The 22,725-nt window shown below is 35.6% G+C and overlaps 1 protein-coding gene and 1 long non-coding RNA gene across 2 annotated transcripts; both read right to left on the bottom strand.

The window, feature by feature from the left end:
* Positions 1 to 3,181: 3,181 nt before the first annotated feature.
* Positions 3,182 to 20,134, bottom strand: AADAC (arylacetamide deacetylase). Its single transcript, XM_036445522.2, has 5 exons — positions 19,869 to 20,134; positions 16,586 to 16,808; positions 12,141 to 12,210; positions 10,467 to 10,638; positions 3,182 to 5,785 (listed from the first exon to the last, which is right to left on the bottom strand). Exons 1-5 carry the CDS (start codon positions 20,004 to 20,006, stop codon positions 5,189 to 5,191), a joined length of 1,200 nt encoding a protein of 399 aa, XP_036301415.1. The 5' UTR covers positions 20,007 to 20,134; the 3' UTR covers positions 3,182 to 5,188.
* On the bottom strand, positions 6,389 to 8,141 carry LOC118723309. The gene is made up of 2 exons (XR_004989218.2): positions 7,081 to 8,141; positions 6,389 to 6,846 (listed from the first exon to the last, which is right to left on the bottom strand). It is a non-coding gene; the product is annotated as an uncharacterized LOC118723309 (long non-coding RNA).
* Positions 20,135 to 22,725: the final 2,591 nt, after the last annotated feature.

The raw sequence follows: 22,725 nt of genomic DNA, 5'->3' as shown, positions 1-22,725 counted from the left end.
TGAAGTGTTAATATTTTAATGTTTCCAATCGCAAATTAAAGCTTTTCTCACATGCTTAGCAAAGGTTGCAATTTGAGAGTATATAATTCTCACCGAGTTCATTTCAGCATTTTAATGAATACCAAAGGATTCAGAAATGTGCTCACAACCTTGAAATATTGTGGCTATTGTAAAACAAAAAAACTCACACGATCCCTAGCCAGTTTGGCTCAGTGGATAGAGTGTCAGCTTGCGGACTGAAGGGTCCCAGGTTTGATTTCAGTCAAGGGCACATGCCCAGATTGTGGGCTTGATCCCGAGTAGGAGGCATGCAAACAGCAGCTGATCAATGATTCTCTCTCATCATTGATGTTTCTATTTCTCTCTCCCTCTCCTTTCTTCCCTGAAATCAATACAAATATATTTTAAAAAAATCTCACACGAGAGAAACCAGTATGAAAGTGGTTGCATTTCCTCCTCTCAATCTCCTCACCCCATCTAGGAAAACTATCTTGACTCCAACTAACCTATCAAATGGATCCTCATTGGTTGTTGACGGTCCAAAGGAATTTAAAGTGATATTTACTGCAGCAGAAAGACACAAGGCCAACACTGAACAGAAATCATAACTCATGCCCATAAGGCTTTAGATATATGCCAATTGTTAATATTGCAATGCACTGCCTCCATCTGGCAGGGTCACCGGTTGTATGACGGGAAGCAGGAGAGAACTGTGGACTAGAAAGTGAAAAGTTGGCTACATATCCTTCATGGGCTCGCCCACATGGCTATAAATCAGGCAGGCAGCACAAACAATCCTGGGGAGCCTCTTTCCCCTAGTCAGGAGTTTCAACTGCCATGCAGCAACCTCTGAGTGCCAAGACTTTGCATGCTTGCAACAAGGCTGAAGAAAGAGCCAATATCATCACCTAGTTTTGGAATTTCCTCAGTCTGGCAAGCTCCGTGGCTTAGAAAACACTCCAAGTGCAATGGGGTTTATGATATGAGCTTACATCTCCGCCTCACTGAAGAGAGCACGTGGACAGGCTGGGCCCTGACCTAGGCACCCATATGTTTACAGGTATATTTCTATTAAAGTCCAAGTCATGTATTAATTCCCATATCTGTTTTTCTCGACTAACGGAGACTTCACACTGAGAACTTGTTGCATGGCTATCTGTCCAATCCCAAACTCAGAGGCTGTTGCACAATAGCCTTTCTGTTAATTTGTTCAATAATATTTTCCTTAACTGTAAAGGAATTATAATGCCTTTCTTACAGTCAAATAAATTAAACCTCTTTTTAAATGTTTGCTTTCTTTTTAGTATCTCTTTTTAAAAATGTATTGATTTAAAAGAGACAGGGAAAGGGGGAGAGAGAGGGAGAAATATTAACTTGTTGTTTCACTCATTTATGCATTCATTGGTGCACTCTTTTTAAAAAATATATTTTATCCATTGTTTTACAGAGAGGAAGGGAGAGGGATAGAGAATTAGAAACATTGATGAGAGAGAAACATCAATTAGCTGCCTCCTGCACATCCCTTGCTGGAGATGTGCCTGCAACCAAGGTACATGCCCTTGACCAGAATCGAACCCAGGACCTCTCAGTCTACAGGCTGACGCTCTATCCACTGAGCCAAACCAGTCAGGCATTGGTTGAATCTTGTATTTGCCCTGACTGGAGATTGAAACCACAACCTTGGTGTATCAGGACGACATTCCAACTAACTGAACCATTTGGCCAGGGCTTAGTATCTCTTTTAACAAGGAGTTGTAACTACACATATAATAATACATGCAGTAAAATATATACCAGGATATTTCTTATATGTATTTAATGTATTTTCCTATCCAAAGATAACTAATTTATTTGACGCTCCCACAAAGCTTCCAAAAATGATCACATAGTATTTATAATTGGTTTTAAAATGAGTTAAAGTGAACTTTGTAAAAATTCCATACATAACAAAAACAAGTTATAATACCTTACATCACTGCTTTTCATTAGAAATAGGTGAGCTCCAAATGCAAGCCACATATGTAATTTTAAATTTTCTAGCATAAACATCAATAAAGGCTAAAAATAGCTTAAATTTAATGTTAGCAATATTTTATCAATATAAAATAAGATATTTTTGTACTAATCCTTTATGAAATTATTATTGAAACTATAGAATCACATACTCAAATTTTCATGAGCACACTGAAAAGTTTTCCAATAATAAATTAAGTACAAAAATAAATTTCCTTTATTATTCGCATCCATCCATATTGACAAATTGCTTCATCATTAACAAAATAATTCATTTGACTCTTAAGCAAAAACATATCAGTTTCAAAACTATATTTATCAAATGTAAGTAAATTTTAAAACTCTTGTGTCAATTCAATATAATTAACACAAAAATTAAAGGAGCAATGACTAAATTGAAAAAGGCTCTAAATTTATCAATAGCCATGAATGTTCTCCAATATTTCTTGTTCTTTTTGCAGCCAATTTATAAAATTATTTCAGTTGTATGTTAACACCTTCTGTATATTGATTCCTGTTAGAAATGTGCACAAACCATTATCACTGATTCTGATAATAAAAAGTGTGTATTTCAATATAAAATTTGGCACCTGTCTAGCTAGGTCACAAGTAAGCTTTTCTTTACTTGGAGTTTCAGAGTTAGCTTATTCATATGAGAAACAAGTTACACTGTCGTTTTTTATAGAACACAATAGTACATTTGGCAAACATTCCTTTTGTTTCAAGAAAACCTTAAAGTGAATGAATAGTATAATAAATCTTTGTAAAACTCTCTAATGACTCAACAACAAGCATTTTTTAAAGACCACAAGAGGATTAAAATCATATTTTATTTATTTCAATAGATTCACAAACTGGCAATGATTCATAACATTTCCACATATATATAAAAATTTAGAAAAGATTATTCATGGTACTTTTCACAGTTATTTCCAGATAGCTGAGCCAAACCCTTTCAGTTGATACCACACAGGGGACTGAAGCAGTAGGAAAAAGTGGTCTTTTGCTTAAAAATTCCATGAAGTCTTGAATGTTGCCTAACACACCCAGCTAGAGCACTTTCTGTGATGATAATTTTTTTATGACTAGTTAAAATTATTTTTTGATGGATATAGAATATTCAAACATACCCATATCATGAGTTCAGTATTTTTGGTCACAAGTGGACGTGTGTGTGTGTGCCCATGAACTTGGAGTATTTTTTAGAAAAAACATACCCAGAGTATTAATTGATAGATCTCATATCACACAAGTTATCTAAAACTAAAAGGGTTGGCGCTTTTCCAAATTTTTAATTTACTGATCTTTGGTATTATTACAAATATTTTGCATCCTACATATGATTATTTGTATCCTACATATAATTGTTTTAAATCCTACAAATATTTAAAATATTTCACTTTTCTGAACAATTATTTTAGCCTTTATTTCATCATTTTCTAACAAACACCATAATATATATGCCCTATGTAAAACTACATATATATTTATGTGTATATGTAGTTTTATCACTATCTATTACGACCTTTTTATCTAAAAATAATTTTCTTTTTTTGTGTCAGAATCCAAACTCTAATTGGACAAAGTTATAAACTCAGATCACATTAAAAATAATTTATAAATTATGCATAAGCTACTATGTCTATTCATGTTATCCACTTTATTATTTTCACAATTTGTTTTATACAACAGACAAGTAGCGTATTGTTTTTCTCTGCTACAGAAAAATCTCAGCTGCCACTTGCTATAAAGTTTTAAATACACTTTCTTCCAGTCTTATCTTTTTGTAGCTATTTCAGGAACTGCACTAGCTTATGCATCTCTGCTTGACTGCATTAGTCTTATACATTCATTTTAGGCATTAAAATGTGTTCAACTTATTTTTTTCAAACTAAAAAAAGGACTGAATTGTAAATAAAATGATTAACTATTTCAATGTAATTTCCAATTAAGATTTACAAAAATACTGCAAAGCTCCTGCTTTCTTCATGAAATATTCAACTACGCACATTACAGTGCTACATCAGTGTTCAAGAAATCATTTTCACTAAGTCAGCCTGTTGACAGTGCGTAGATTGTGTTTTTTGTGTAATATTGGAAATAGTCCACACAACTGACACTACAATATAATGATAGCTTATATAATGCAACAATTCAAGTAAAATGTAGTCCTATCTAAAAAAGTAAAATTTATAGAAGTTTTAAAATTTAGGTTTTTATGTTTAGATCAATAAGTCATTTTGAGTTAATTTTTTTTCTATAATGTGAAGTAAGTCAAGATCAGGGTTAAGGGTATTTTATATGAATACTCAAATGTTTAATCACCATTTAAAATATATATAATACTTTTGGAATGGGATTATATTGGCAATCTTATCTCAACAATTGACTCTAAATATATGAATTGGTTTCTAGATTCTATTGTATTATCTATTTGCTTATCTGTATTGAAATGCCATACTATCTTGACTGGTAGCTTTATATTGCTTTGCAATCTATAAATCCTCCAATTTGTTCCCTCAAAACAAAATAATGTTTTTATATCAATTTTATTTCCATACATATTTTTTAATAAACATTGCATTTTCTTTAAAACAGACATTACTCATTTCTTATAGCTGTATTTTACAGCCTTAGTTTTTTTTATTGTCTAATAGTATTATTGTTAAGAAAACGTTTTAAATAAACACATCTGGCTTGTAAGATACCAGAAATGGATTTAGTGCCTTGAAAAAATCTTGAAGGCACTAACTAATATGACCTTTGTGCCAACTGTTTTTTTCAAAGTATTTGTTTCAATATAATGCCATCTATTACTATAAAATCCACTTCTTAATATGAGTCAGCCTATTTCTGTTCTAGGATACCAAAATTAATACCAGTGATCTCTTAGGCACTTTAGTAGCAAGAAAAAAAATTTAAGAATGTAGACATTTTCTAAGATAACAGATGTGAGTACACAAAACTTAGAATAAGAAGTAGGGAATCTACTCAGTAAAAAAGCAAACAAAAACCAAACAAAAAAAATCCCAAAACAACAAAAAATCACAATAGTTCAGAGGACCTTAGAAAGGTCATGGGTGATAAAGAGAAATTTAAACATAACCTTTTGATTCTCACTAATGTTTTATATTTGAGGCTTACATATTTTTATAAACCACTGCTAAGATATTTACTATAGATTTTCACTTAGCCAACTCAGATACTGATTTTCTACTCTTGGTCCAATTTTAAATCCAGGAAGGGTAACTATTCCATGAAATCCATCCTCAACATGGTTATGGGTCACCCTAACTCCAGCATCCCGAAGTCGGGTGACATACATGATTCCATCATCTCTTAAAACATCATATTGACAAGTGATTACATAGGTCAAGGGTAAGCTACGCAACTTGTTGTCATCAACTAATAAGGGGGCTGCCCTCACATCTAGAAACCCTGAATACTTTCTAGCTAGCTCAGAAGGACCATGAGTTGGATTGCTATAGATGTGCCCTTTCTTAAAATTCTCTGGGAGCAAAGAACTCCAATTAACAAATTTGAAGAGGTAGCTTGATTCCACTGGTACATGTTGATTGACGAGCATGGCTTTTTCAAGTGATCTATCTGTGGTAATGTATTCACTCCAAAACCTCACCATGAGTGATCTGGGCAGAGTTGAAAAATGTGCATTTTCCCGATAAGATGGTAAATCCATATCAAGAGACTGAAGGGCAGGATAAATTAAAGACTGGATCTTGAGTTTGATCTTGACATCTGGATCATCTATGAGCTGAAATTATTTAAATAAGTTGTTGAAATAATAATTTCCACTAATATTATATGTATATTTTTATTTATGAAGCTATGATACATTCAAAATTTCAAAAAGATAGTCAAAAATAAGAAATATATTTCAAAGAAATTCCCAATTTTTAATATTATACCTAAGATTCAGTATCTACACTTAAATACTATAAATATAAACAAAAAAATTTGTACTACTCTCCTCCTGGGTAGGGAAAAAGACTAATATATGATTAATCAGTCATAAATATAATGTTTCTCTGAATAAAACGGAAGAGTGTACATATTTTCCCCATTCTCTTGCATATTTTTTGTTTATTTTGGATTTATTTCTTCTTAAGTGTTTGAAGCAAATTGCCATTGAAGTTTCTCATTGGAACTATATTTTTATTATTTATGTAATTTATTTTATGATTATAAGATGACAGGTTTTCATTTCTTATTGTTTCTGTTTTGCATGATATATTTTTATTTGTTAATTCAATTAAAATATTATTAGGTGTTTTAATTTTAAAGTTATTCAAATATTGCTTTTGAGAGTTGCAATGTGCATTCTTCACATCAAAAACTTTCTTTTTTATGTCAAAGGGTCTGAAGAGTTGTCCCTTTCTCAATCTTGACATTTGTACCTAACTTTTGTTTTTCCTCATTTGTCTTTTCAGAGAATTAAAACTCTGTTATTCCTTTCAATTAATTAACTTTTTGCTTTTTGTTATATTTACTCTGAGCTTATTTGAATACCACAATTTCTTTTCTTGTCATTATCTTCATTTTATTGACTTTATTTCTTAAGTCAGATGCTTATTTCTTTCTTCCTTATTTTCTAACATATGTTTTTGAGAAAGTATAGTTTTCTATAAATATAGTTCTAAATGCAGAGAACATATAGATGCATTCTTTTACATTCCTGACCCATAGGTTTTTAGTCTATTTTTTAAAATTTCCAAATTTCCATAGAAGCATATTTTATTTGTCTTTTTCTTGTTGATTTCCCACATTATTTCATTGTAGTAAAAGTCCAAATGTTGAACAATTTAAATTTTGTGACTTTTTTTTAACTTTCTGTCTAATTTTATTTTATTTTTTTTACATTTTTTAATTAAATTATTATCTGTGTACATATTTTAACATTGCCTCCCCTCCCATACAAACCCTCCCTCCCCAGAGTTTTGTGTCCCTGGTTGTACTTGTATGCATGTATACAAGTCCTTCGGTTGATCTATTATCTCCCCCAGATCTCCCTACCCTCCCTGCTGTAATTTGACAGTCTGCTTGTGTGACTTTTTTTGAGACTGGCTTTTTTATGGTCTAGAACTCGGTTGATTTTTAAAATGTACTTGCTTATTTGCCTGTTCCCTTGAATGAAATATATTGATTATTATTACATTCCTCTATATACTTATTATTTTTGCCCATTGTTCTCTTCATTGCTACAAGTAGTACTATTAAACCTCTTGTTGTGGTCATAAACTTGTGTTTTCTTCTGTCATTCTTTTATGTATTTAATGCCATCTTATTAAAACCATGTAGATTTAGTTTTATTTTCTTGGCCATTATTTTCTATAATGATGTGATCTTATATGTCTAGCAAGTCTTCTAAATATTATTGCAGTGTGTACATTTTCCATCCATTTGTTTTCAAATTTTATGCTTATTTTTTAATCTTATAATCTTAGTACTACAGCAAGATCATTTAAAACACAAATGGTTAAATTACTAAAATCATTAGTCATGACCTACCCCTTATTTTGTGCATCTTCTTTTTCTTTTTCTCTACTTTTTGCATTCTTTCTGGTTGGTTGATCTTTCAATTATTCTATTTTTCCCCCCTGTAGCTTTTTATGTTATACCCTGTTTTTATTCTTTAATTGAATACCCTAAACATTAAAATATGTATTCTTAACTTCTTATAGACTAAGGAGCTTGTTAAAAGACAATTCAAAGTCTTTATTTTTTCTTAGATGATAAAAAATACCTTATAAGATTTGAAATCTATCCTTTCCTTTAAATTATAGTTTTTTTTGTCATATTCTAATTCTGTATATCTTATTATTATTATTATTTTAAAATATTCAAGTTTATGAAGATTTACTCACATCTTACCACACTCTACCTCTTTGCTTCTTCCTGCATGTTAAAATTTCAGCTGCATTTTCATTTCATCTGAAACACTTAAAGTAGTCTTAGAGTGTTCCATTAATAGCAAGTTCTCTTAGTTTTAGCTTACCTGAATGTTACTTTTTCTCCTTTATTCTTTTTTTTTTTTAAATCTTTATTGTTGAGAATATTACAAATGTTTTTCTTTGTTCCTCCATTGCCCCTATCCACCTGATTCCTTCCCTGCCCCAGGCCTTCACCACTCTATTGTCTGTATCCTTTGGAAATGCATATATGTATATGTATTTTTTATTCATCTCTTCCTGCTTTCCCTCCCCCAACCCCTTTCCCCCTGAGACTCATTAGTCTGTTCTTTGTTTCCATGACTCTGGTACTATTTTATTCATCAGTTCATTAGTCTGTTCTTTGTTTCCATGACTCTGGTACTATTTTATTCATCAGTTCATTTTGTTCAATAAATTCCTTGTTTATTTTGATTTTTAGATGCAATTGTTGATAGATAAGTATTTATTTTCTTCTTCTTCTTCTTCTTCTTCTTCTTCTTCTTCTTCTTCTTCTTCTTCTTCTTCTTCTTCTTCTTCTCCTTCTCCTTCTCCTTCTCCTTCTCCTTCTCCTTCTCCTTCTCCTTCTCCTTCTCCTTCTCCTTCTCCTTCTCCTTTTTTTTTTTTTAAGAATACTATTCAACATTTTATTTTATGTAATACTTGTTTGGTGTTAATGAGCTTCTTTAGCTTTTTCTTCTCTATGAAAATCTTTATCTGACCTTCAATTCTAAATGATAGCTTTACTAGGTAGAGTAATCTTGATTGTAGGTCCTTGCTATTCCTCACATTAAATATTTCTTGCTACTTCCTTCTGACTTGCAAAGTTTCTGTTGAGAAATCAGCTGACAGTTCTATGGGTGCTAGGTAACTAACTGTTTTTCTCTTGCTGCTTTTGAGATTACCTCTGTCTTTTGCCCTTGACACTTTAGTTACGATGTGTCTTGGTGTGGGCCTCTTTGGGCTCATCTTTTTTGGTCTTCCTGGACTTATAAGTCTATTTCTTTTACTGGGTAGTGGGAGATTTCTGTCATTATTTCTTCAAATAGATTTTCAATATCTTGCTCTCTCTCTCTTCTCCTTCTGGAACCCCCATAATGCAAATGTTGGAATGCTCAAAGTTGTCCCAGAGGCTCCTTACAGTATCTTTGGATTCTTTTTTTTTTTTTTTCCTCCTGGTTGGGTGTTTTTGGCTTCTTCATATTCCAAATCACTGATTTGATTCTTGGAATCCTCTATTCTGCTGTTGAATTTATGTAAATTATTCTTTATTTCAGTTACTGAATACTTAATTTTGACTAGTTCTTTTTCGTGTCTTTGAAATTCTCACTAAGATCCTTGAAGTTCCCACAAAGTCCCTTGAAGCTTTTATTAAGATCATTGAGAATCCATATAACTATTATTTCAAACTCTCTATCTTATAGTTTGTTTGCTTCCATTTAATTTACTTTTCTGAATATTCCTTCTGTTCTTTCATTTGTCATGTTTCTTTGTCTCTTTATTTTTGCTGCTTCCCTATGTTTCTATGTCTTAGGTAGAGCTTCTATGTTTCCTGGAATTGGTAGAGTGGTCTTGTGTGGTAGATGTCCTGTAGGGCCCAGTGGCTCAGCCTCCCAAGCCATCTGAGCTGGGCACTCTAGGTGCACCCCTGTGTAGGCTGTGTGTACATAGTTTTTGGTATCTTTTTTCTTGTTGAAGACAAGATGATTCTAAAACTATAAGTAGCCAAAATTTATATACTTTAAAATGTGTATTAAAATAAACAATAAAAATGATAGCAAAGTTTGTTTTATAGCACAATATGTTTATGTGTAATATCTATTATTAGAATTAAATTGTAAACATTTATTTGTAAATACATTAGATTTTTTTTTCTCTCCAGGAACATTGCTTCCAAGCCATCAGTGCCAAGTTAATGTCTTAGGTTAATTAAACCAGTATCCAAAGCAATTTTACTCATAATCTATTAGACTAAGTATAATTAATTATTTCCATATTAAGTCAATAGTTAATAGGTGTCCAGTTTTAGCTAAATGTCATAAAAATAGTGTATTAATTGATATATGAAAAGTATAGTTCCTTCTGAAAATGAAGAATATTTGTGAACCTGCTAACTTTTTTGTCCATAGGCAACTTTATTATTCTGATAACAGTTTTCATCTATGTTTTAACATACTCCACTAAAGAATATTGAAATAAGCATCAGATTGGTATCATTGATTGATTTCACAAATGCAATCCAGTAATATAACAAACACAGTGATAATTACCTGACAATACCAATTAGGTTTAAACCAATGATCTAGAAAGAGGATTTTATAATGTTATTTTAATAAATATGGCAGGAGGTAGGAATAGAGGAACTAGATATATTAATGTTCTCTGACATGATTTCTATGTATCTCTAATGTATTAATATAACATATTTGAGTTAATATTTTAATATTTGAAATAAATATATTTAAGTATAATACATTTTTAAAAAGGAAGCAAATCCAAGCAACATACCTGTTGAGTCACTGCTGCAGCTAAATTTCCTCCAGCACTGTCTCCAGAAATACCAATTCTTTTGGGATCTACACCATAGCCTTTAAGAATATCTTGGCGTAAGAACCACTTTAATGCATTATACACATCTTCAAATTGATTTGGAAAGTGGTATTTAGGTGCTAGTCTATAGCTGTGGGTAGAAAAACAATGTACTTTAAGTCAATATTTATAATAAAAATGTGTGTGTGTGTGTGTGTGTGTGTGCCTGTGTGTGAGTACATACCCATTTGTGTGCATGCTATTGCCTCAAAATAAAAAGTAAAATTTTTCTTTAACAAATATATTTTGAATTGCTATGAATCCAAAGCCAGACTTAATTCTAATGATAATACTGGATATGAAAATTTTCATAAATGTCATTTTTGCATGAGTAATGGCCTGAATGCAAAACCTGGATTGGGTTTAAGAAAAAAAAAAATCCCAGATGATAACTAACTAAACTCCTAGAATGTTATTTTCTTTGTAATCATTATACTTTATTACTAACCAATAGATATTAAACAAATCTTAGAAATTATTTTATGCCAACTTAATCTCATGATCAAGTTGCCATGCATCAATACTATTTTTTTTTCATTTTCTATTATTGATTATTGGTCTAGAATGCTTTTTAGAATAGACTATGCCTGTATTCCCATGTTATTTAGTAACTACTGGCTTTTGATGAAGGATTATACCATAAAATATACTATACTGCCCTAACAGGTTTGGCTCAGTGGATAGAGTGCCAGTCTGTGGACTCAAGGGTCCCAGGTTCGATTCTGCTCAGGGCATATATCTTGGTTGTGGGCAAATCCACAATAAGGGTTGTGCAGGAGGCAGCTGGTTGATGTTTCTCTCTCATCAATGTTTCTAACTCTCTTTCTCCCTTCTTCTCTGTAAAAAAATCAATAAAACATATTTAAATATATATATACTATACTAATTGCTTTAAACATAGTTTATTATTTGATTTTCAAAATAACTCTATGACATAGGAAATATTATATAATGCCCAGTTTACATATGAGAAAATGGAGTTAAAATGAGATTTAACTGTCACAGTCACTCAGTAAATTCTAGAACCAAATTTTGAGCTTGATTCTCTGGTACTGAAGCCCTCCTTATTCATTCTGCAAACTAAAAGTAGGTGGGAAATCCAACAAATCATTTGTCAATAAAATTTAATATTTTAATTTTATTCTAACACTTCCTTTTTTAAAAAATATATTTTATTGATTTTTTACAGAGAGGAGATTGAGAGTTAGAAACATTGATGAAAGGGAAACATCAACCAGCTGCCTCCTGCACACCCTCTACTGGGGATGTGCCCACAACCAAGATTTATGCCTCTGACTGGAGTTAAACCTGGAACCCTTGAGTCTGCAGGCCGATGCTCTATCCACTGAGCCAAACCGGTTAGGGCTCTAACAATTTCTTGACATCCTGTTTTTTGATCCCCACTTGACCCAACTCTACAAATCTGTTCTCTGTCTCTTTTCTGGTCATGCCCAAGCTCACTTTCTCTGTTTTCACCCTCTGATTTTCATTTGAAACACACCTGGCATAACCAGGGAATCATTAGAACATCTGAAAACATCTCACTATCTAAGGCACCTGGCCCAAACCCAAACCAACCAACAGTGCTCTTACTTGGTTGAAATGACAACAGCATCAAGTCTATCAGCTGTTCGTCTTGACAATGTATCATAAGAATAAGAAGCTGAAATAAAAGAAAAGATAATCAGAGACTGATAAATTGATGGACATTTTTCCCCCAGCAAAAAGTCTACTATGACATCTCATTCTTCATGAATGTTTTGGAAAAATATTTCTAATATTTCATCACAGCTACAGAGCATGAATTCTCTTGCTCAGTGATCCTGTTACATGTACATTATCAGGTTTTTTTTGCTCTTCCCCACATTCTACACTGTATAATTTAAGCAATTTCACTTTTTTTTTCAAGATTAATCTGTGCTTTCTTCAATCAGCAGTTGTTAAGTGTTAAAAGAATAAACATAAATATACCTCCTGACTTTCAGGAAATCACAGTCTACTGGAGACAGGAGCTGGGAAGATCAAGCATATATACTAAAAGGAATATAATAGTTGCTTTAATGGAGGGGTAGAGATAGTGCTCTGTGGAATAGTATTCGCTTTCATCAAAATTGCCAGAGCATGTTAAAGAAGAGTAAAAGGAAATAGGGAGAGCTGAGACCCGATTTTGGCATTCATTTTTCCTAGGTAGATGAGAAGACATGTATTTTCTGGGGTTATTTTGGCCACGTATATGGATCGAGTGGGGAGGAGTCACACATGTTTGCTATTGTGCTTGGAAAAATGCTTCCTTTGGCACTTAAAAAGTGTTTAAGAAAATAAAATAGGATTTTCCAGTAACAAAAGGAGGGAGAGATCATAAAGTACTGATGAGAAATAATAGCATATAAAGTTGTCACAAAATGTACATCCTATGGACCATAAAAAGAGGATTAGACATTTTCTTATGATGTTGCCAAAGTTGGGTGCTGAATATTCTTTTTAAAAATATATATATTTTATTATTTTTTTACAGAAAGGAAGGGAGAGAGATAAAGAGTTAGAAACATTGATGAGAGAGAAACATCGATCAGCTGCCTCCTGCACAGCTCCTACTGGGGACATATCTGCAGCCAAGGTACATGTCCTTGACCAGAACCGAACCTGGGACCTTTCAGTCTCCAGGCTGATCTTCTATCCACTGAACCAAACTGGTCAGGGCAGGTGTTGAATATTCTTAAAATATAAAAGACACACCAAATTTTGAACTTTTGTTTAACATTTACTATACAAAGTCATGCTTGTATTTTGGATTAGGACACACATTTTTATAGGTTTTTAAAAAAATATATATATATTGAAAGAGAAAGCATCAGGCAAATACTATTTTGCTTCAGAGATAATTCTTATTTAGTTTTTTTCCCCCTTTATAAGCATGCTCCTCCTCTTTTTTGTTTTGTTGTTATTAATCCTCACCTGAGGATATTTTCCAATTGACTTTTAGGGAGAGTAGAAAAGAGGGAGAAAAACAGAGAGAAACATTGATGTGAGAGAACACAACAACTGGTTGCCTCCTGCATGTACCCTCACCAGGCCACAGGCTGGGAGGAGCCTGTAACCAAGGTGCAGGCCCTTAACAGGAATCAAGCCCAGGCTTCTTTGGTCCACAGGCCTATGCTCTATCCACTGAGCAAAATCAGCTAGAAAAACCTATATTGTTGTAGAAATATAGGAACTACATAAATAAATTAAAATGTGCATTTTAATTTTTGTTTACTCTTTAGGGAAACATTGATGGAAAGATTTTTAAGGGATTGCTTTCAGCAGCAGGAACTCATGGAAACCAACTGAGGCATGGCATCGTGGCAGAGTCTGTTTTTTATTTTTATTTTTATTTTTTAGATTTAGTCTTAGAACATCACTTCATTGCCAGCTGATGACTTCACTGCTTGAATTTATACAAAATGTTAGCATCACACCCTTTACTGCTCCAATTTACATTTCTAATCTATATCAGTACTCATCAACACCTCTTTTTTATTTCCCTCCTGAAAACAGAGAGAGAAAACATAACAGAGAAAATTATGTTTCTCTCCATGTGTGATATAAATACTCCCTTTTGTAAGGAGTCCAGTTCCCTCTAACATCCTGTAGGTCAGGCAAACTTTATCCTGTCCTCCTGTGTCTCTTCCCACATTTCAACACACTTCTATTTACTGTTATCTTTTTCTTTTCTTTTTTGAAAATAAATTTTTATTGATTTTTACAGAGAGGAAGGGGGAGGAATAGAGAGTTAGAAACATGGAGAGGGAAACACTGATCAGCTGCCTCCTGCCTGCCCCCTACTGGGGATTGAGCCTGTAACCAAGGTACATTCCCTTGACAAGAATTAAGCTGGGGACCCTTCAGTCTAGGCCCTTGCTCAATCTAGCCAAACCGGTTAGGGCTATTTATTGCTTTCTTTACCTTCAGCTTATAAACATTTTCATAGACCTTCCATATATAAATATAATATGTATTTAAACATAAATATATATAAGACTAGAGGCCCAGTGCATGAAATTCATGCATGGGGTAGGGTTGTCCCTCAGCCTGTCAGCCTGACCTGCACCCTCTCCAATCTCAAAGGATGTCTTATTGCCTATTTACAGGGATAGGGCCTAAACTGGCAGTTGGATAGCCCTCTTGCAATCCGGGACTGCTGGCTCCTAACCCCTTACTTACTAGCCTGCCTGCCTGATTGCCCCTAACCACTCTGCCTGCTGGCCTGCTTGCCCCCAAATGCCCCCTCCCCCCCGTCAGCCTAATCATCCCCAACTGCCCCCCTGCTGGCCTGCTCACTCCAAACTACCCCCCCACTGTCCTGATCACTTCCAACTGTCCCCCACTGAAGGCCTGCTCACCACCAACTGGCCCTCCTGCTGGTCTGCTTACCCCCAATGGCCCCACCTCCCACCAGTCTGATTACCCACAACTGCCATTCAGTACTGGACTGATCACCCACAACTACCCTCCCCTCTTGGTCTCTAACCACCTCTACCTTGGCCCTGCCACCATGGCTTTGTCCAGAAGAACATCCAGAAAGTCTCCTGGAAGGTATTCCAGTCTAATTAGCATATTATCCTTTTATTAGTATAGATAGAGGCCTGGTGCATGGGTGGGGGCCATCTGGTTTGCCCTGAAGGGTGTCCCAGATTAGGGTGGGGATTCCCTTGGGGCATGGGCAGCTTGGATGAGGGGCCTGTGGTGGTTTTCAGGCTGGCCATACCTCCTTCAGGGTGGGGGTATAACCTGGGGGAGGGGCTGATGGCTGTTTTAAAGTTGGCCAAGCTTCCCAGTGGGAACCGTACCCCATGGGAGTGTGGTTAGCCTGGGTTAGGAGCTGAAGGCTGTTTTTAGGCTGGCCATGCTCCACGATGATCCAGGCTTCCAGCCTCTCCTTTCTTTCTTTTTCTTTTTTATCAGTGCCTCCTAGAGCAGAGACCAGGTATTTGGGATTTATTTATCTTCTATAATTGAAAATTTGTAGCCTTGAGAGGAGACCAGGGCCGGCCAGGGCGGGTGGGAAGTTTGGCTTCCTTTATCACTAGGGGAAACCCAAGCCTCCTGCTTGCTCCAGCTCCATGGCTGCCACCATCTTTGTTGAGCTAATTTGCATATTTACTCCTGATTGGCTGGTGGATATAGCAGAGTGATGGTCAATTTGCATGTTTCTCTTTTATTAATGTAGGTATAACATTTATATAAGATATAAAATTTATATTACATTTAATGAAATGATATATTTTAGATATATTTGTAGAAATATAGGAAGTATATAAGATAAAATGTGAATTTTAATTTTGGTTAAGCCTCACCCAAGCATATTTTTATTTTTACTGATTTTAGAGATAGGGGAAGAGGAAGAAAGAGAGAGAAAGAATAGAGAGAGGAAGAGAGGGAGAAATATTGATGTATGAGAGAAACATTGATTCCTTGCCTTTTATATGTACTACTATCAGGGGTCAAAGCCATAACCTAGGTATGAGCCCTGACAGGGAATTGAACAGGCAAACTTTCAGTGCATGAGAAGACCTTCCAAACAACTGAGCCAAACTTGTCAGGGCTGTACATATATTTTTCATAAAATGAAAATAAAGTACACTTACTCAACCCTATGCTTCTTTTCTATCTGAGACCTCATCTTTCCTAAATTTATTAAAAGTCTGCATCGCCATCTTCATTTCCTCACTTCTCCTCCACACTTCAACTAATTTAATTTTGGTTTCCATTACAACATTCCATCATATTTGCAATTAACAATCTTAATAATACATTTCTACGTTCACGAAAGTTTTTCTCCTTATCTGAAATTTGCTACAGCTTTGAATATTTATTTCCTTTGAGAAATGAATTCAAAATAATTTTTAAACTAACATAATTCCAACTAAAGAAATTTCAGACAGCTGAGGTATTCTGTTTCTGTGATAATGTTCACCAGATATGTCAGAGAAAACATGTTAATAAAATATATGCTCTATGATAAAAAATAAAATAAAAGTGCAACAAGGGGAACTTACTAGCACTTCCCAAACACCAACCGCCTCCATGAATATAAAATAAGCCCCTTCTTAGCGCCTCTGACTTGCGCTTTGGTATGTATACTCGGACAGGAACATTGCTGAAAGTTGTGTCCAACACAGTAACAGTTTCATCAGATGTGGGTGGGACATCTTGAAAGCTCATGAAAAACACTACAGTGCTCATGAAATGGTTGATTCCCAGGAGTTCACCAACCAGGGCCTAAAAGGAAAGAAAGAAAACACATACCATCCAAGTTACAAACAGCAAGTGCCAGTGCTGTTTATGAACATAGAAGTATGCACTTATGCTCCCAAAAGCCCTGTGTCTTGTTACCACAGCTGAATCTGAATGACACAGAATCTTTACCATAATAGTTGCCTCATATTAAAAAAAAAGATATTTAATGAATTCTTGAGATATTACAACTTGGAAGGATCTAGGCTTCACTTTACTATGAGCTTTGAAGTACATTTAAAATATATATTTAATTTCAGAGAGGAAGGGAAAGGGAGAGAGAGAGAAACATCAATGATGAGAGAGAATCATTGATTGGCTATCTCCTGCATTCCCCACACTGGCGATCAGGCCAATCACCTGGGCATGTGCTCTGACCAGGAATCAAACCTCCTGGTTCATAGGTTGACACTCAACCACTGAGTCACACCAGCCAGGCTGAAATCACATGTATGCTTCTTACTTCGAGTACACAGGTAAACAATGTACACTTTCTACTCTAAATAAACTCGGAGTCAAGTGGGAGGAATGGATACAAAAGCAGTTATGAAACAACATAGCTGCCCATCTCAGAGACATGTACAAGAACTTTGGCAAAAGTCACTAGAGAGGTAAACTATTGATACTTGCCAGGTCATGAGACCTGAGGGAGAAAGTTTCAAACACTATGTGAACTCTGCTGTGAGTACAGAGAGGGAAGTTCGGGTGAACAAAGGAGAAAATCTCTTTCTAGGCCAAAGGAACAGGGACACTCCTAGTACAATTAGAGACATTCAGGTAATTTAGTAAAGCTACAAGTCAGGTCCGCACCGGGATGCATGAAGTAAACAGGGTCCCAGAAAGTGAGTGTGAGCCAATCATGAAAGACCTATCACATTGGGTGGTCAAATATCAAAAAGACGATGCTTTCACTCATAATTTCAAAACATGCGGACTATGGGATCAGGGTCCAGTGGAAGGGTATTGTTTCCCCAAGCCAGGTGCATTTCCCAGCCCACTCATGCTCCACCCAAGTTGATGTTCAAGTGCAAACAAATACATCTCCTTACTGTTGCCTGGCAGCTGTCCCAAAGGAACTGTAGAAGTTAGACTCACAGAAAAGCACACACCTTCCAGAAATGGCTGTCCTCATGTGCACTTACCATCAGAGGAGTAGAATTCATGAAGATGAGAGTGAAAGGCAAATGCTTAGTCTGCCTGACAAGCCTCAGGAGACTGGCTACTCCAGCTATTAAGACTGTTCTAGGTGTCGTTTCCACATTGTGGGTACCCTCCCCCCCACGCACACACCCACAGAGAGAGCTCCACATGCTGACCAGGCCCCAGCATGGGGGTATCTTCCACCTGCTCCTCTCTGCAGTGGCAGAAGGGGTGGAGACTCCTACCTGCAGTGGACCATCATCTGTGCTCTTTATCTCTGCAGTATCACATTATGTTTCCCCATGTTGCCCAGTGTGAGTTTTGCACAAGCACTCCAACCAATTAACAGTGAGATTTTGAAGAAATCACATAAACATTAGGCTGATTTTAATTGTTAACACAGAAAGTTGAGATGCAGGTGATAGCATTTACTTAATTTTAGCAAATAAATTTAAAGTTTCTACAACCTCTGACGTAGAGGAGATATCAATGCGTATCCCACAAAAGTAGGTTATGCCAATTTAGTTGGCCCTCTGGCTTTAAATGAAAGTTAAGTACAGATACTGCAAGACCATCTTTCAAAACATTTATTACTGGACTCAAGTCATTTATCTTGAAAGAATAAGTCTGTTTTAAATTTTTTTTTTAAATGGCAGAGAATGGTACAAAGTTATGCAATTTAAGGACATAAATTTAGTTATGCAATACAAATTGCAATGTTGTATAAGAAAGTACAAAGTATGAAATTTTTAATGTAACTTTACAATTGCACAAGTTTTTAGATTCTACTAGGAAGTTTGGTTAATAGAAAACTGAAGACTAAAAGCCACCAGTGTGGCCTAAAACTATTGCTCAGTGTCTCTTGCAGTCTGAAATAAATAATTAAGGTCTTTAAAGTATCTTTGACTCTTTTTTTAGTGAAGTGTGGTGAATTAGAGAAGCAGATTAATATCTCAGACCAGCGTACTCTCTTTATACTGATTCCAAAACCCAAAAGCAATTGTTGATATGAGTTTGAAATATCGAATAATCAAGAGGGAAAATTTTGACCAACTCTGGAATTTATATGCCTCAGTGTGTGGACAAAATTGTTTTTCATACCTCAGTCATACAAAGATCTATCAGCTAAGGAAATAAATAGCTGATGATCACAGCTGAGAAATAGTGCCTATGTTACATACTGCACTGATTCAAAGCTACATTATATGCCAAAAGAGATTGTTCAAATACCTTGAAAAAGGGAGGGGTGAGACAAGGAAAGAGATAAAAAGCCAAGAGTTTTATTAGTCAGGCCAATTGTCCTTGAATTATTATAGGCAAATTGCTACCGAGAAGATTAAAGAAGATAATGAGTGGTTTCATTTCTAGGTAATTAGCTTCACTCAGAAAGAACCATAGGTCTTTAAGGAGCAGCCATGGTGGGCAGCTAGCCAGCCTAAGTCACCCCAGCAGCTCACCATCTAGTGGACACCACACATCTCCCTGGCCTTTACCAGTGACCTGTTTCCCAAAAATCTCAGTAAGAATTTATTTTTGTGTCTGAATACAAGATCATTGCATAGCATTCTGTATTGCTCAGTCCTACAATTTCTGTAGTTCATGCTTTAACATGCTTCCTCCTGGCTGTGTTCATGCCATGAAACTCACAAGAAGACTTTTTTGTTTTTCTCAGCTGACACATTTTGTCCTTTAATATTTAAAAATCAAAACTACTTGGCCACTTCCTTCATTTTCATTATGCTAGTGGCCAGCCTTAAAGGATAGTTAAATATAAAAAAATATTTTAAAATCAGCAAACTTAAAGAGCAAAATGTCCAAGACAGTAGAAGTTGTTAAAAGTAATACAACGGGAATTTTCTCCCGATTAAACTGTTAGATATGGAGTCAATAAAATTCTATACTTACCACATTTGTTAAAGTTTTAAATATGAGGGTGAACCCAATTATTTTCCATGGCTCCTCAATATTATCTGGGAGAGGTGTATAAACATAATATGCCGTGAAAATGCCCACCAACAGGAGCAAAATAATCTTTCTTCCCATGCTGTTTCCCGTCTGCTCCTCTTGTCAGCACAGCAAGTACACTTTGAAATATTCAGAGACGGAACTTTCCTCACCAGGTTTGGACCTATCAGAAAATGTTACTTAACTTCCTGAACACAATCTCCACTGCTCCCTGTGTCGTTTGATTGGCTATTCAGAAATAAACAGTAGGAGGACAAAGATCACTGTAAACATACAGCACAAACTGCAAGTTTTGTCTTGTCCAACATCCTGACTGGGTGGCTAGGTAGTCAAGCAAACAGCTTTTTTTTGCATATTATGAGGTGCAGAATACTTTCATTAATTGTTTTTTAAGGCCTGAGGAAAATTCCACAAACCCGGTATATGATTCCAATAACACATCTCAGACAGAAAAGAAACAAATCTTTGGAAAGTATTGAGAGCTTTCACAAAGCAGGATGGGTAGGATCACTTACATTTTACAGGATTATAACATTTGATTGTCTTGCTACAATTTTAAAATATATTTTATTGATTTTTTTAAAGAGAGGAAGAGAGAGGGGTAGAGAGTTAGAAACATCGATGAGAGAGAATCATCAATTACCTGCCTCTTGCACACCCCCTACTGGGGATGTGCCAGCAACCAAGGTACATGCCCTTGACCAGAACTGAACCCTGGACCTTTCAGTCCGCAGGCTGATGCTCTATCCATTGAGCCAAACCGGTTTGGCTGTCTTGCTACAATTTTAAATGCCAGCAAGTAATACTAATTATGTTAAAATTATGCCACAATCATAAAGATAGCTAACCGTTTTTGAGCACTTAACTCTGTATCTGAGTCAGATTACCAAAACTTTTAAATTTTATTTAGTCCTCAGAAGTATTACTATCATGTGAGAGAGCAGTAAACAGACAGAGGAAAGTTCAGAAAGTTGCACAAGCTTATTCAGCATATGGAGTGAAGCCAGTTACACCCTCTGTGAGTCTCTTACACTGAAATCTCACTTGACTCAGTTCATCAAATAGTCTCAGATCACAGATAAGCAAATCAGATGAAGATGAAGTAATTTGCTAAGATCATACAAAACCAAGAGGCAGGGTTGGAGACCCTGACTATTCACTGAATATCCGTGTGCCCCTATAATTTTTAGATCCCTTCTCTAGCAGTTAAGTAAGGTTATGGGACCCCAGCTAGCCCAAGGGATCAGATATAAATTAATGTGTGTCATTTTCAGACAGTGTTACAGAGTTCCCGAACAATCAAACAATGCAGAAAGAGAGTTTGGAGAGACTTAGTTTATTCATCGTGCGATGGGCTTAGAGAAAATGATTTCAAATTCTAAGCAAAGCTACAAGCAGAACTTCCCTTTTTATTAAAGAGCCAGCCCTATGTGCATTTAGTGGTTATCTTGATGCTGGCCTTGAAAACAATACAATTCTATCCAATTAAAAAATGCACCTGGCATGGCATTAAGATTATGGTCATATCTAGTCTCTGGCCTACAAGGTCATACAGCTAAGTTTATTATCATCTTTCTTCAAACAGGCTAAAGCAGACTAGAAAGCAACACTTTACCTAAGAATAACAGCAGAAAATTCCAAACAGCAGTTTGTTACAAATAGGGGTTTCCTTCTCAACAGAAGTGGTTAGAATCCAAGGGACCTGGAAACTATCTTTGGAATTGGTGGCATCACAAACTGTAGGAATTGAATAGGCAAACTTTCGGTGCATGGGGGTGATGCTCACCCAACTGAGCCACACTGGCCAGGGCAGTCTAGGCTACATTAAAAGATAGTTTTGCTGAATATATGATTTTAGTTGTCCTTTTCTCAAATCCTTTATGTCATTCGGTCACCTTCTAGCTTATCTAATTCCTGAAAATTTTGCTCTTCAGTGAAGTTTTGTATCTCTGTATATACTGTATTGTTTTTCCCCCAGGCTTCTTTCAATAATTGATTTTCAGCAATTTGGTTGTGATGTCTGTACCTTTCGGTAATTTCTTCCTATTTATCTTTATTCAGGTTTGTTGAGCTCTAGGATCAGTGACTGCACAGTTTTAAGAAAGTGGGGGGAAGAAAAGGTTGCATGGAGTTCAGGCAACTAGGCACCCTTTTTGGGTTGTGGAATCGGTTTAGCTTACAGCTCCTGTTTATTTGCTGGCTTCACGGAGTAATGTCCCCCCTTACATGGCACATTGTTCAGCTGGTCTAGGATGGCCCTATATATTGTTCTCAAGCTATTTATTTATTTATTTATTAAATATATTTTATTGATTTTTCACAGAGAGGAAGAGAGAGGGGTAGAGAGTTAGAAACATCGATGAGAGAGAATCATCGATTACCTGCCTCTTGCACACCCCCTACTGGGGATGTGCCCGCAACCAAGGTACATGCCCTTGACCAGAATCGAACCCGGGACCTTACAGTCCACAAGCCGACGCTCTATCCACTGAGCCAAACCAGTGCCGGCTCAAGCTCTTTTTTAATAAAACATTTTATCCTGTCCAGAGCTCTACATTATGGCTTCCAGCTGCCTCAGTCTCCCTGAACTTCCATTTCTACCTCCTCAATTCTGATCAATTACCCAAACAATGATCTGCAAGTTTCCTTCAGACAGAAGGCTGACACAATTGTGTGACTGACCTTGTTCTTTACTCTTCTCTCCCCTAAGGGTGTTTGCCATTATCCCAGATATAAAAACAGGTGTTTCAGCCATTGTTTAAAAAGAGAAGTTGTCTGTTTTCACCAAGGCCAGAAG

The sequence above is a fragment of the Pipistrellus kuhlii genome, unplaced genomic scaffold (genome assembly GCF_014108245.1).
Source record: "Pipistrellus kuhlii isolate mPipKuh1 unplaced genomic scaffold, mPipKuh1.p scaffold_m20_p_2, whole genome shotgun sequence".
NCBI lineage: Eukaryota > Metazoa > Chordata > Mammalia > Chiroptera > Vespertilionidae > Pipistrellus > Pipistrellus kuhlii.
The sequence above is the reverse complement of the archived record's forward strand: the minus strand, read 5'-3'. Positions and strand labels throughout refer to the sequence as shown.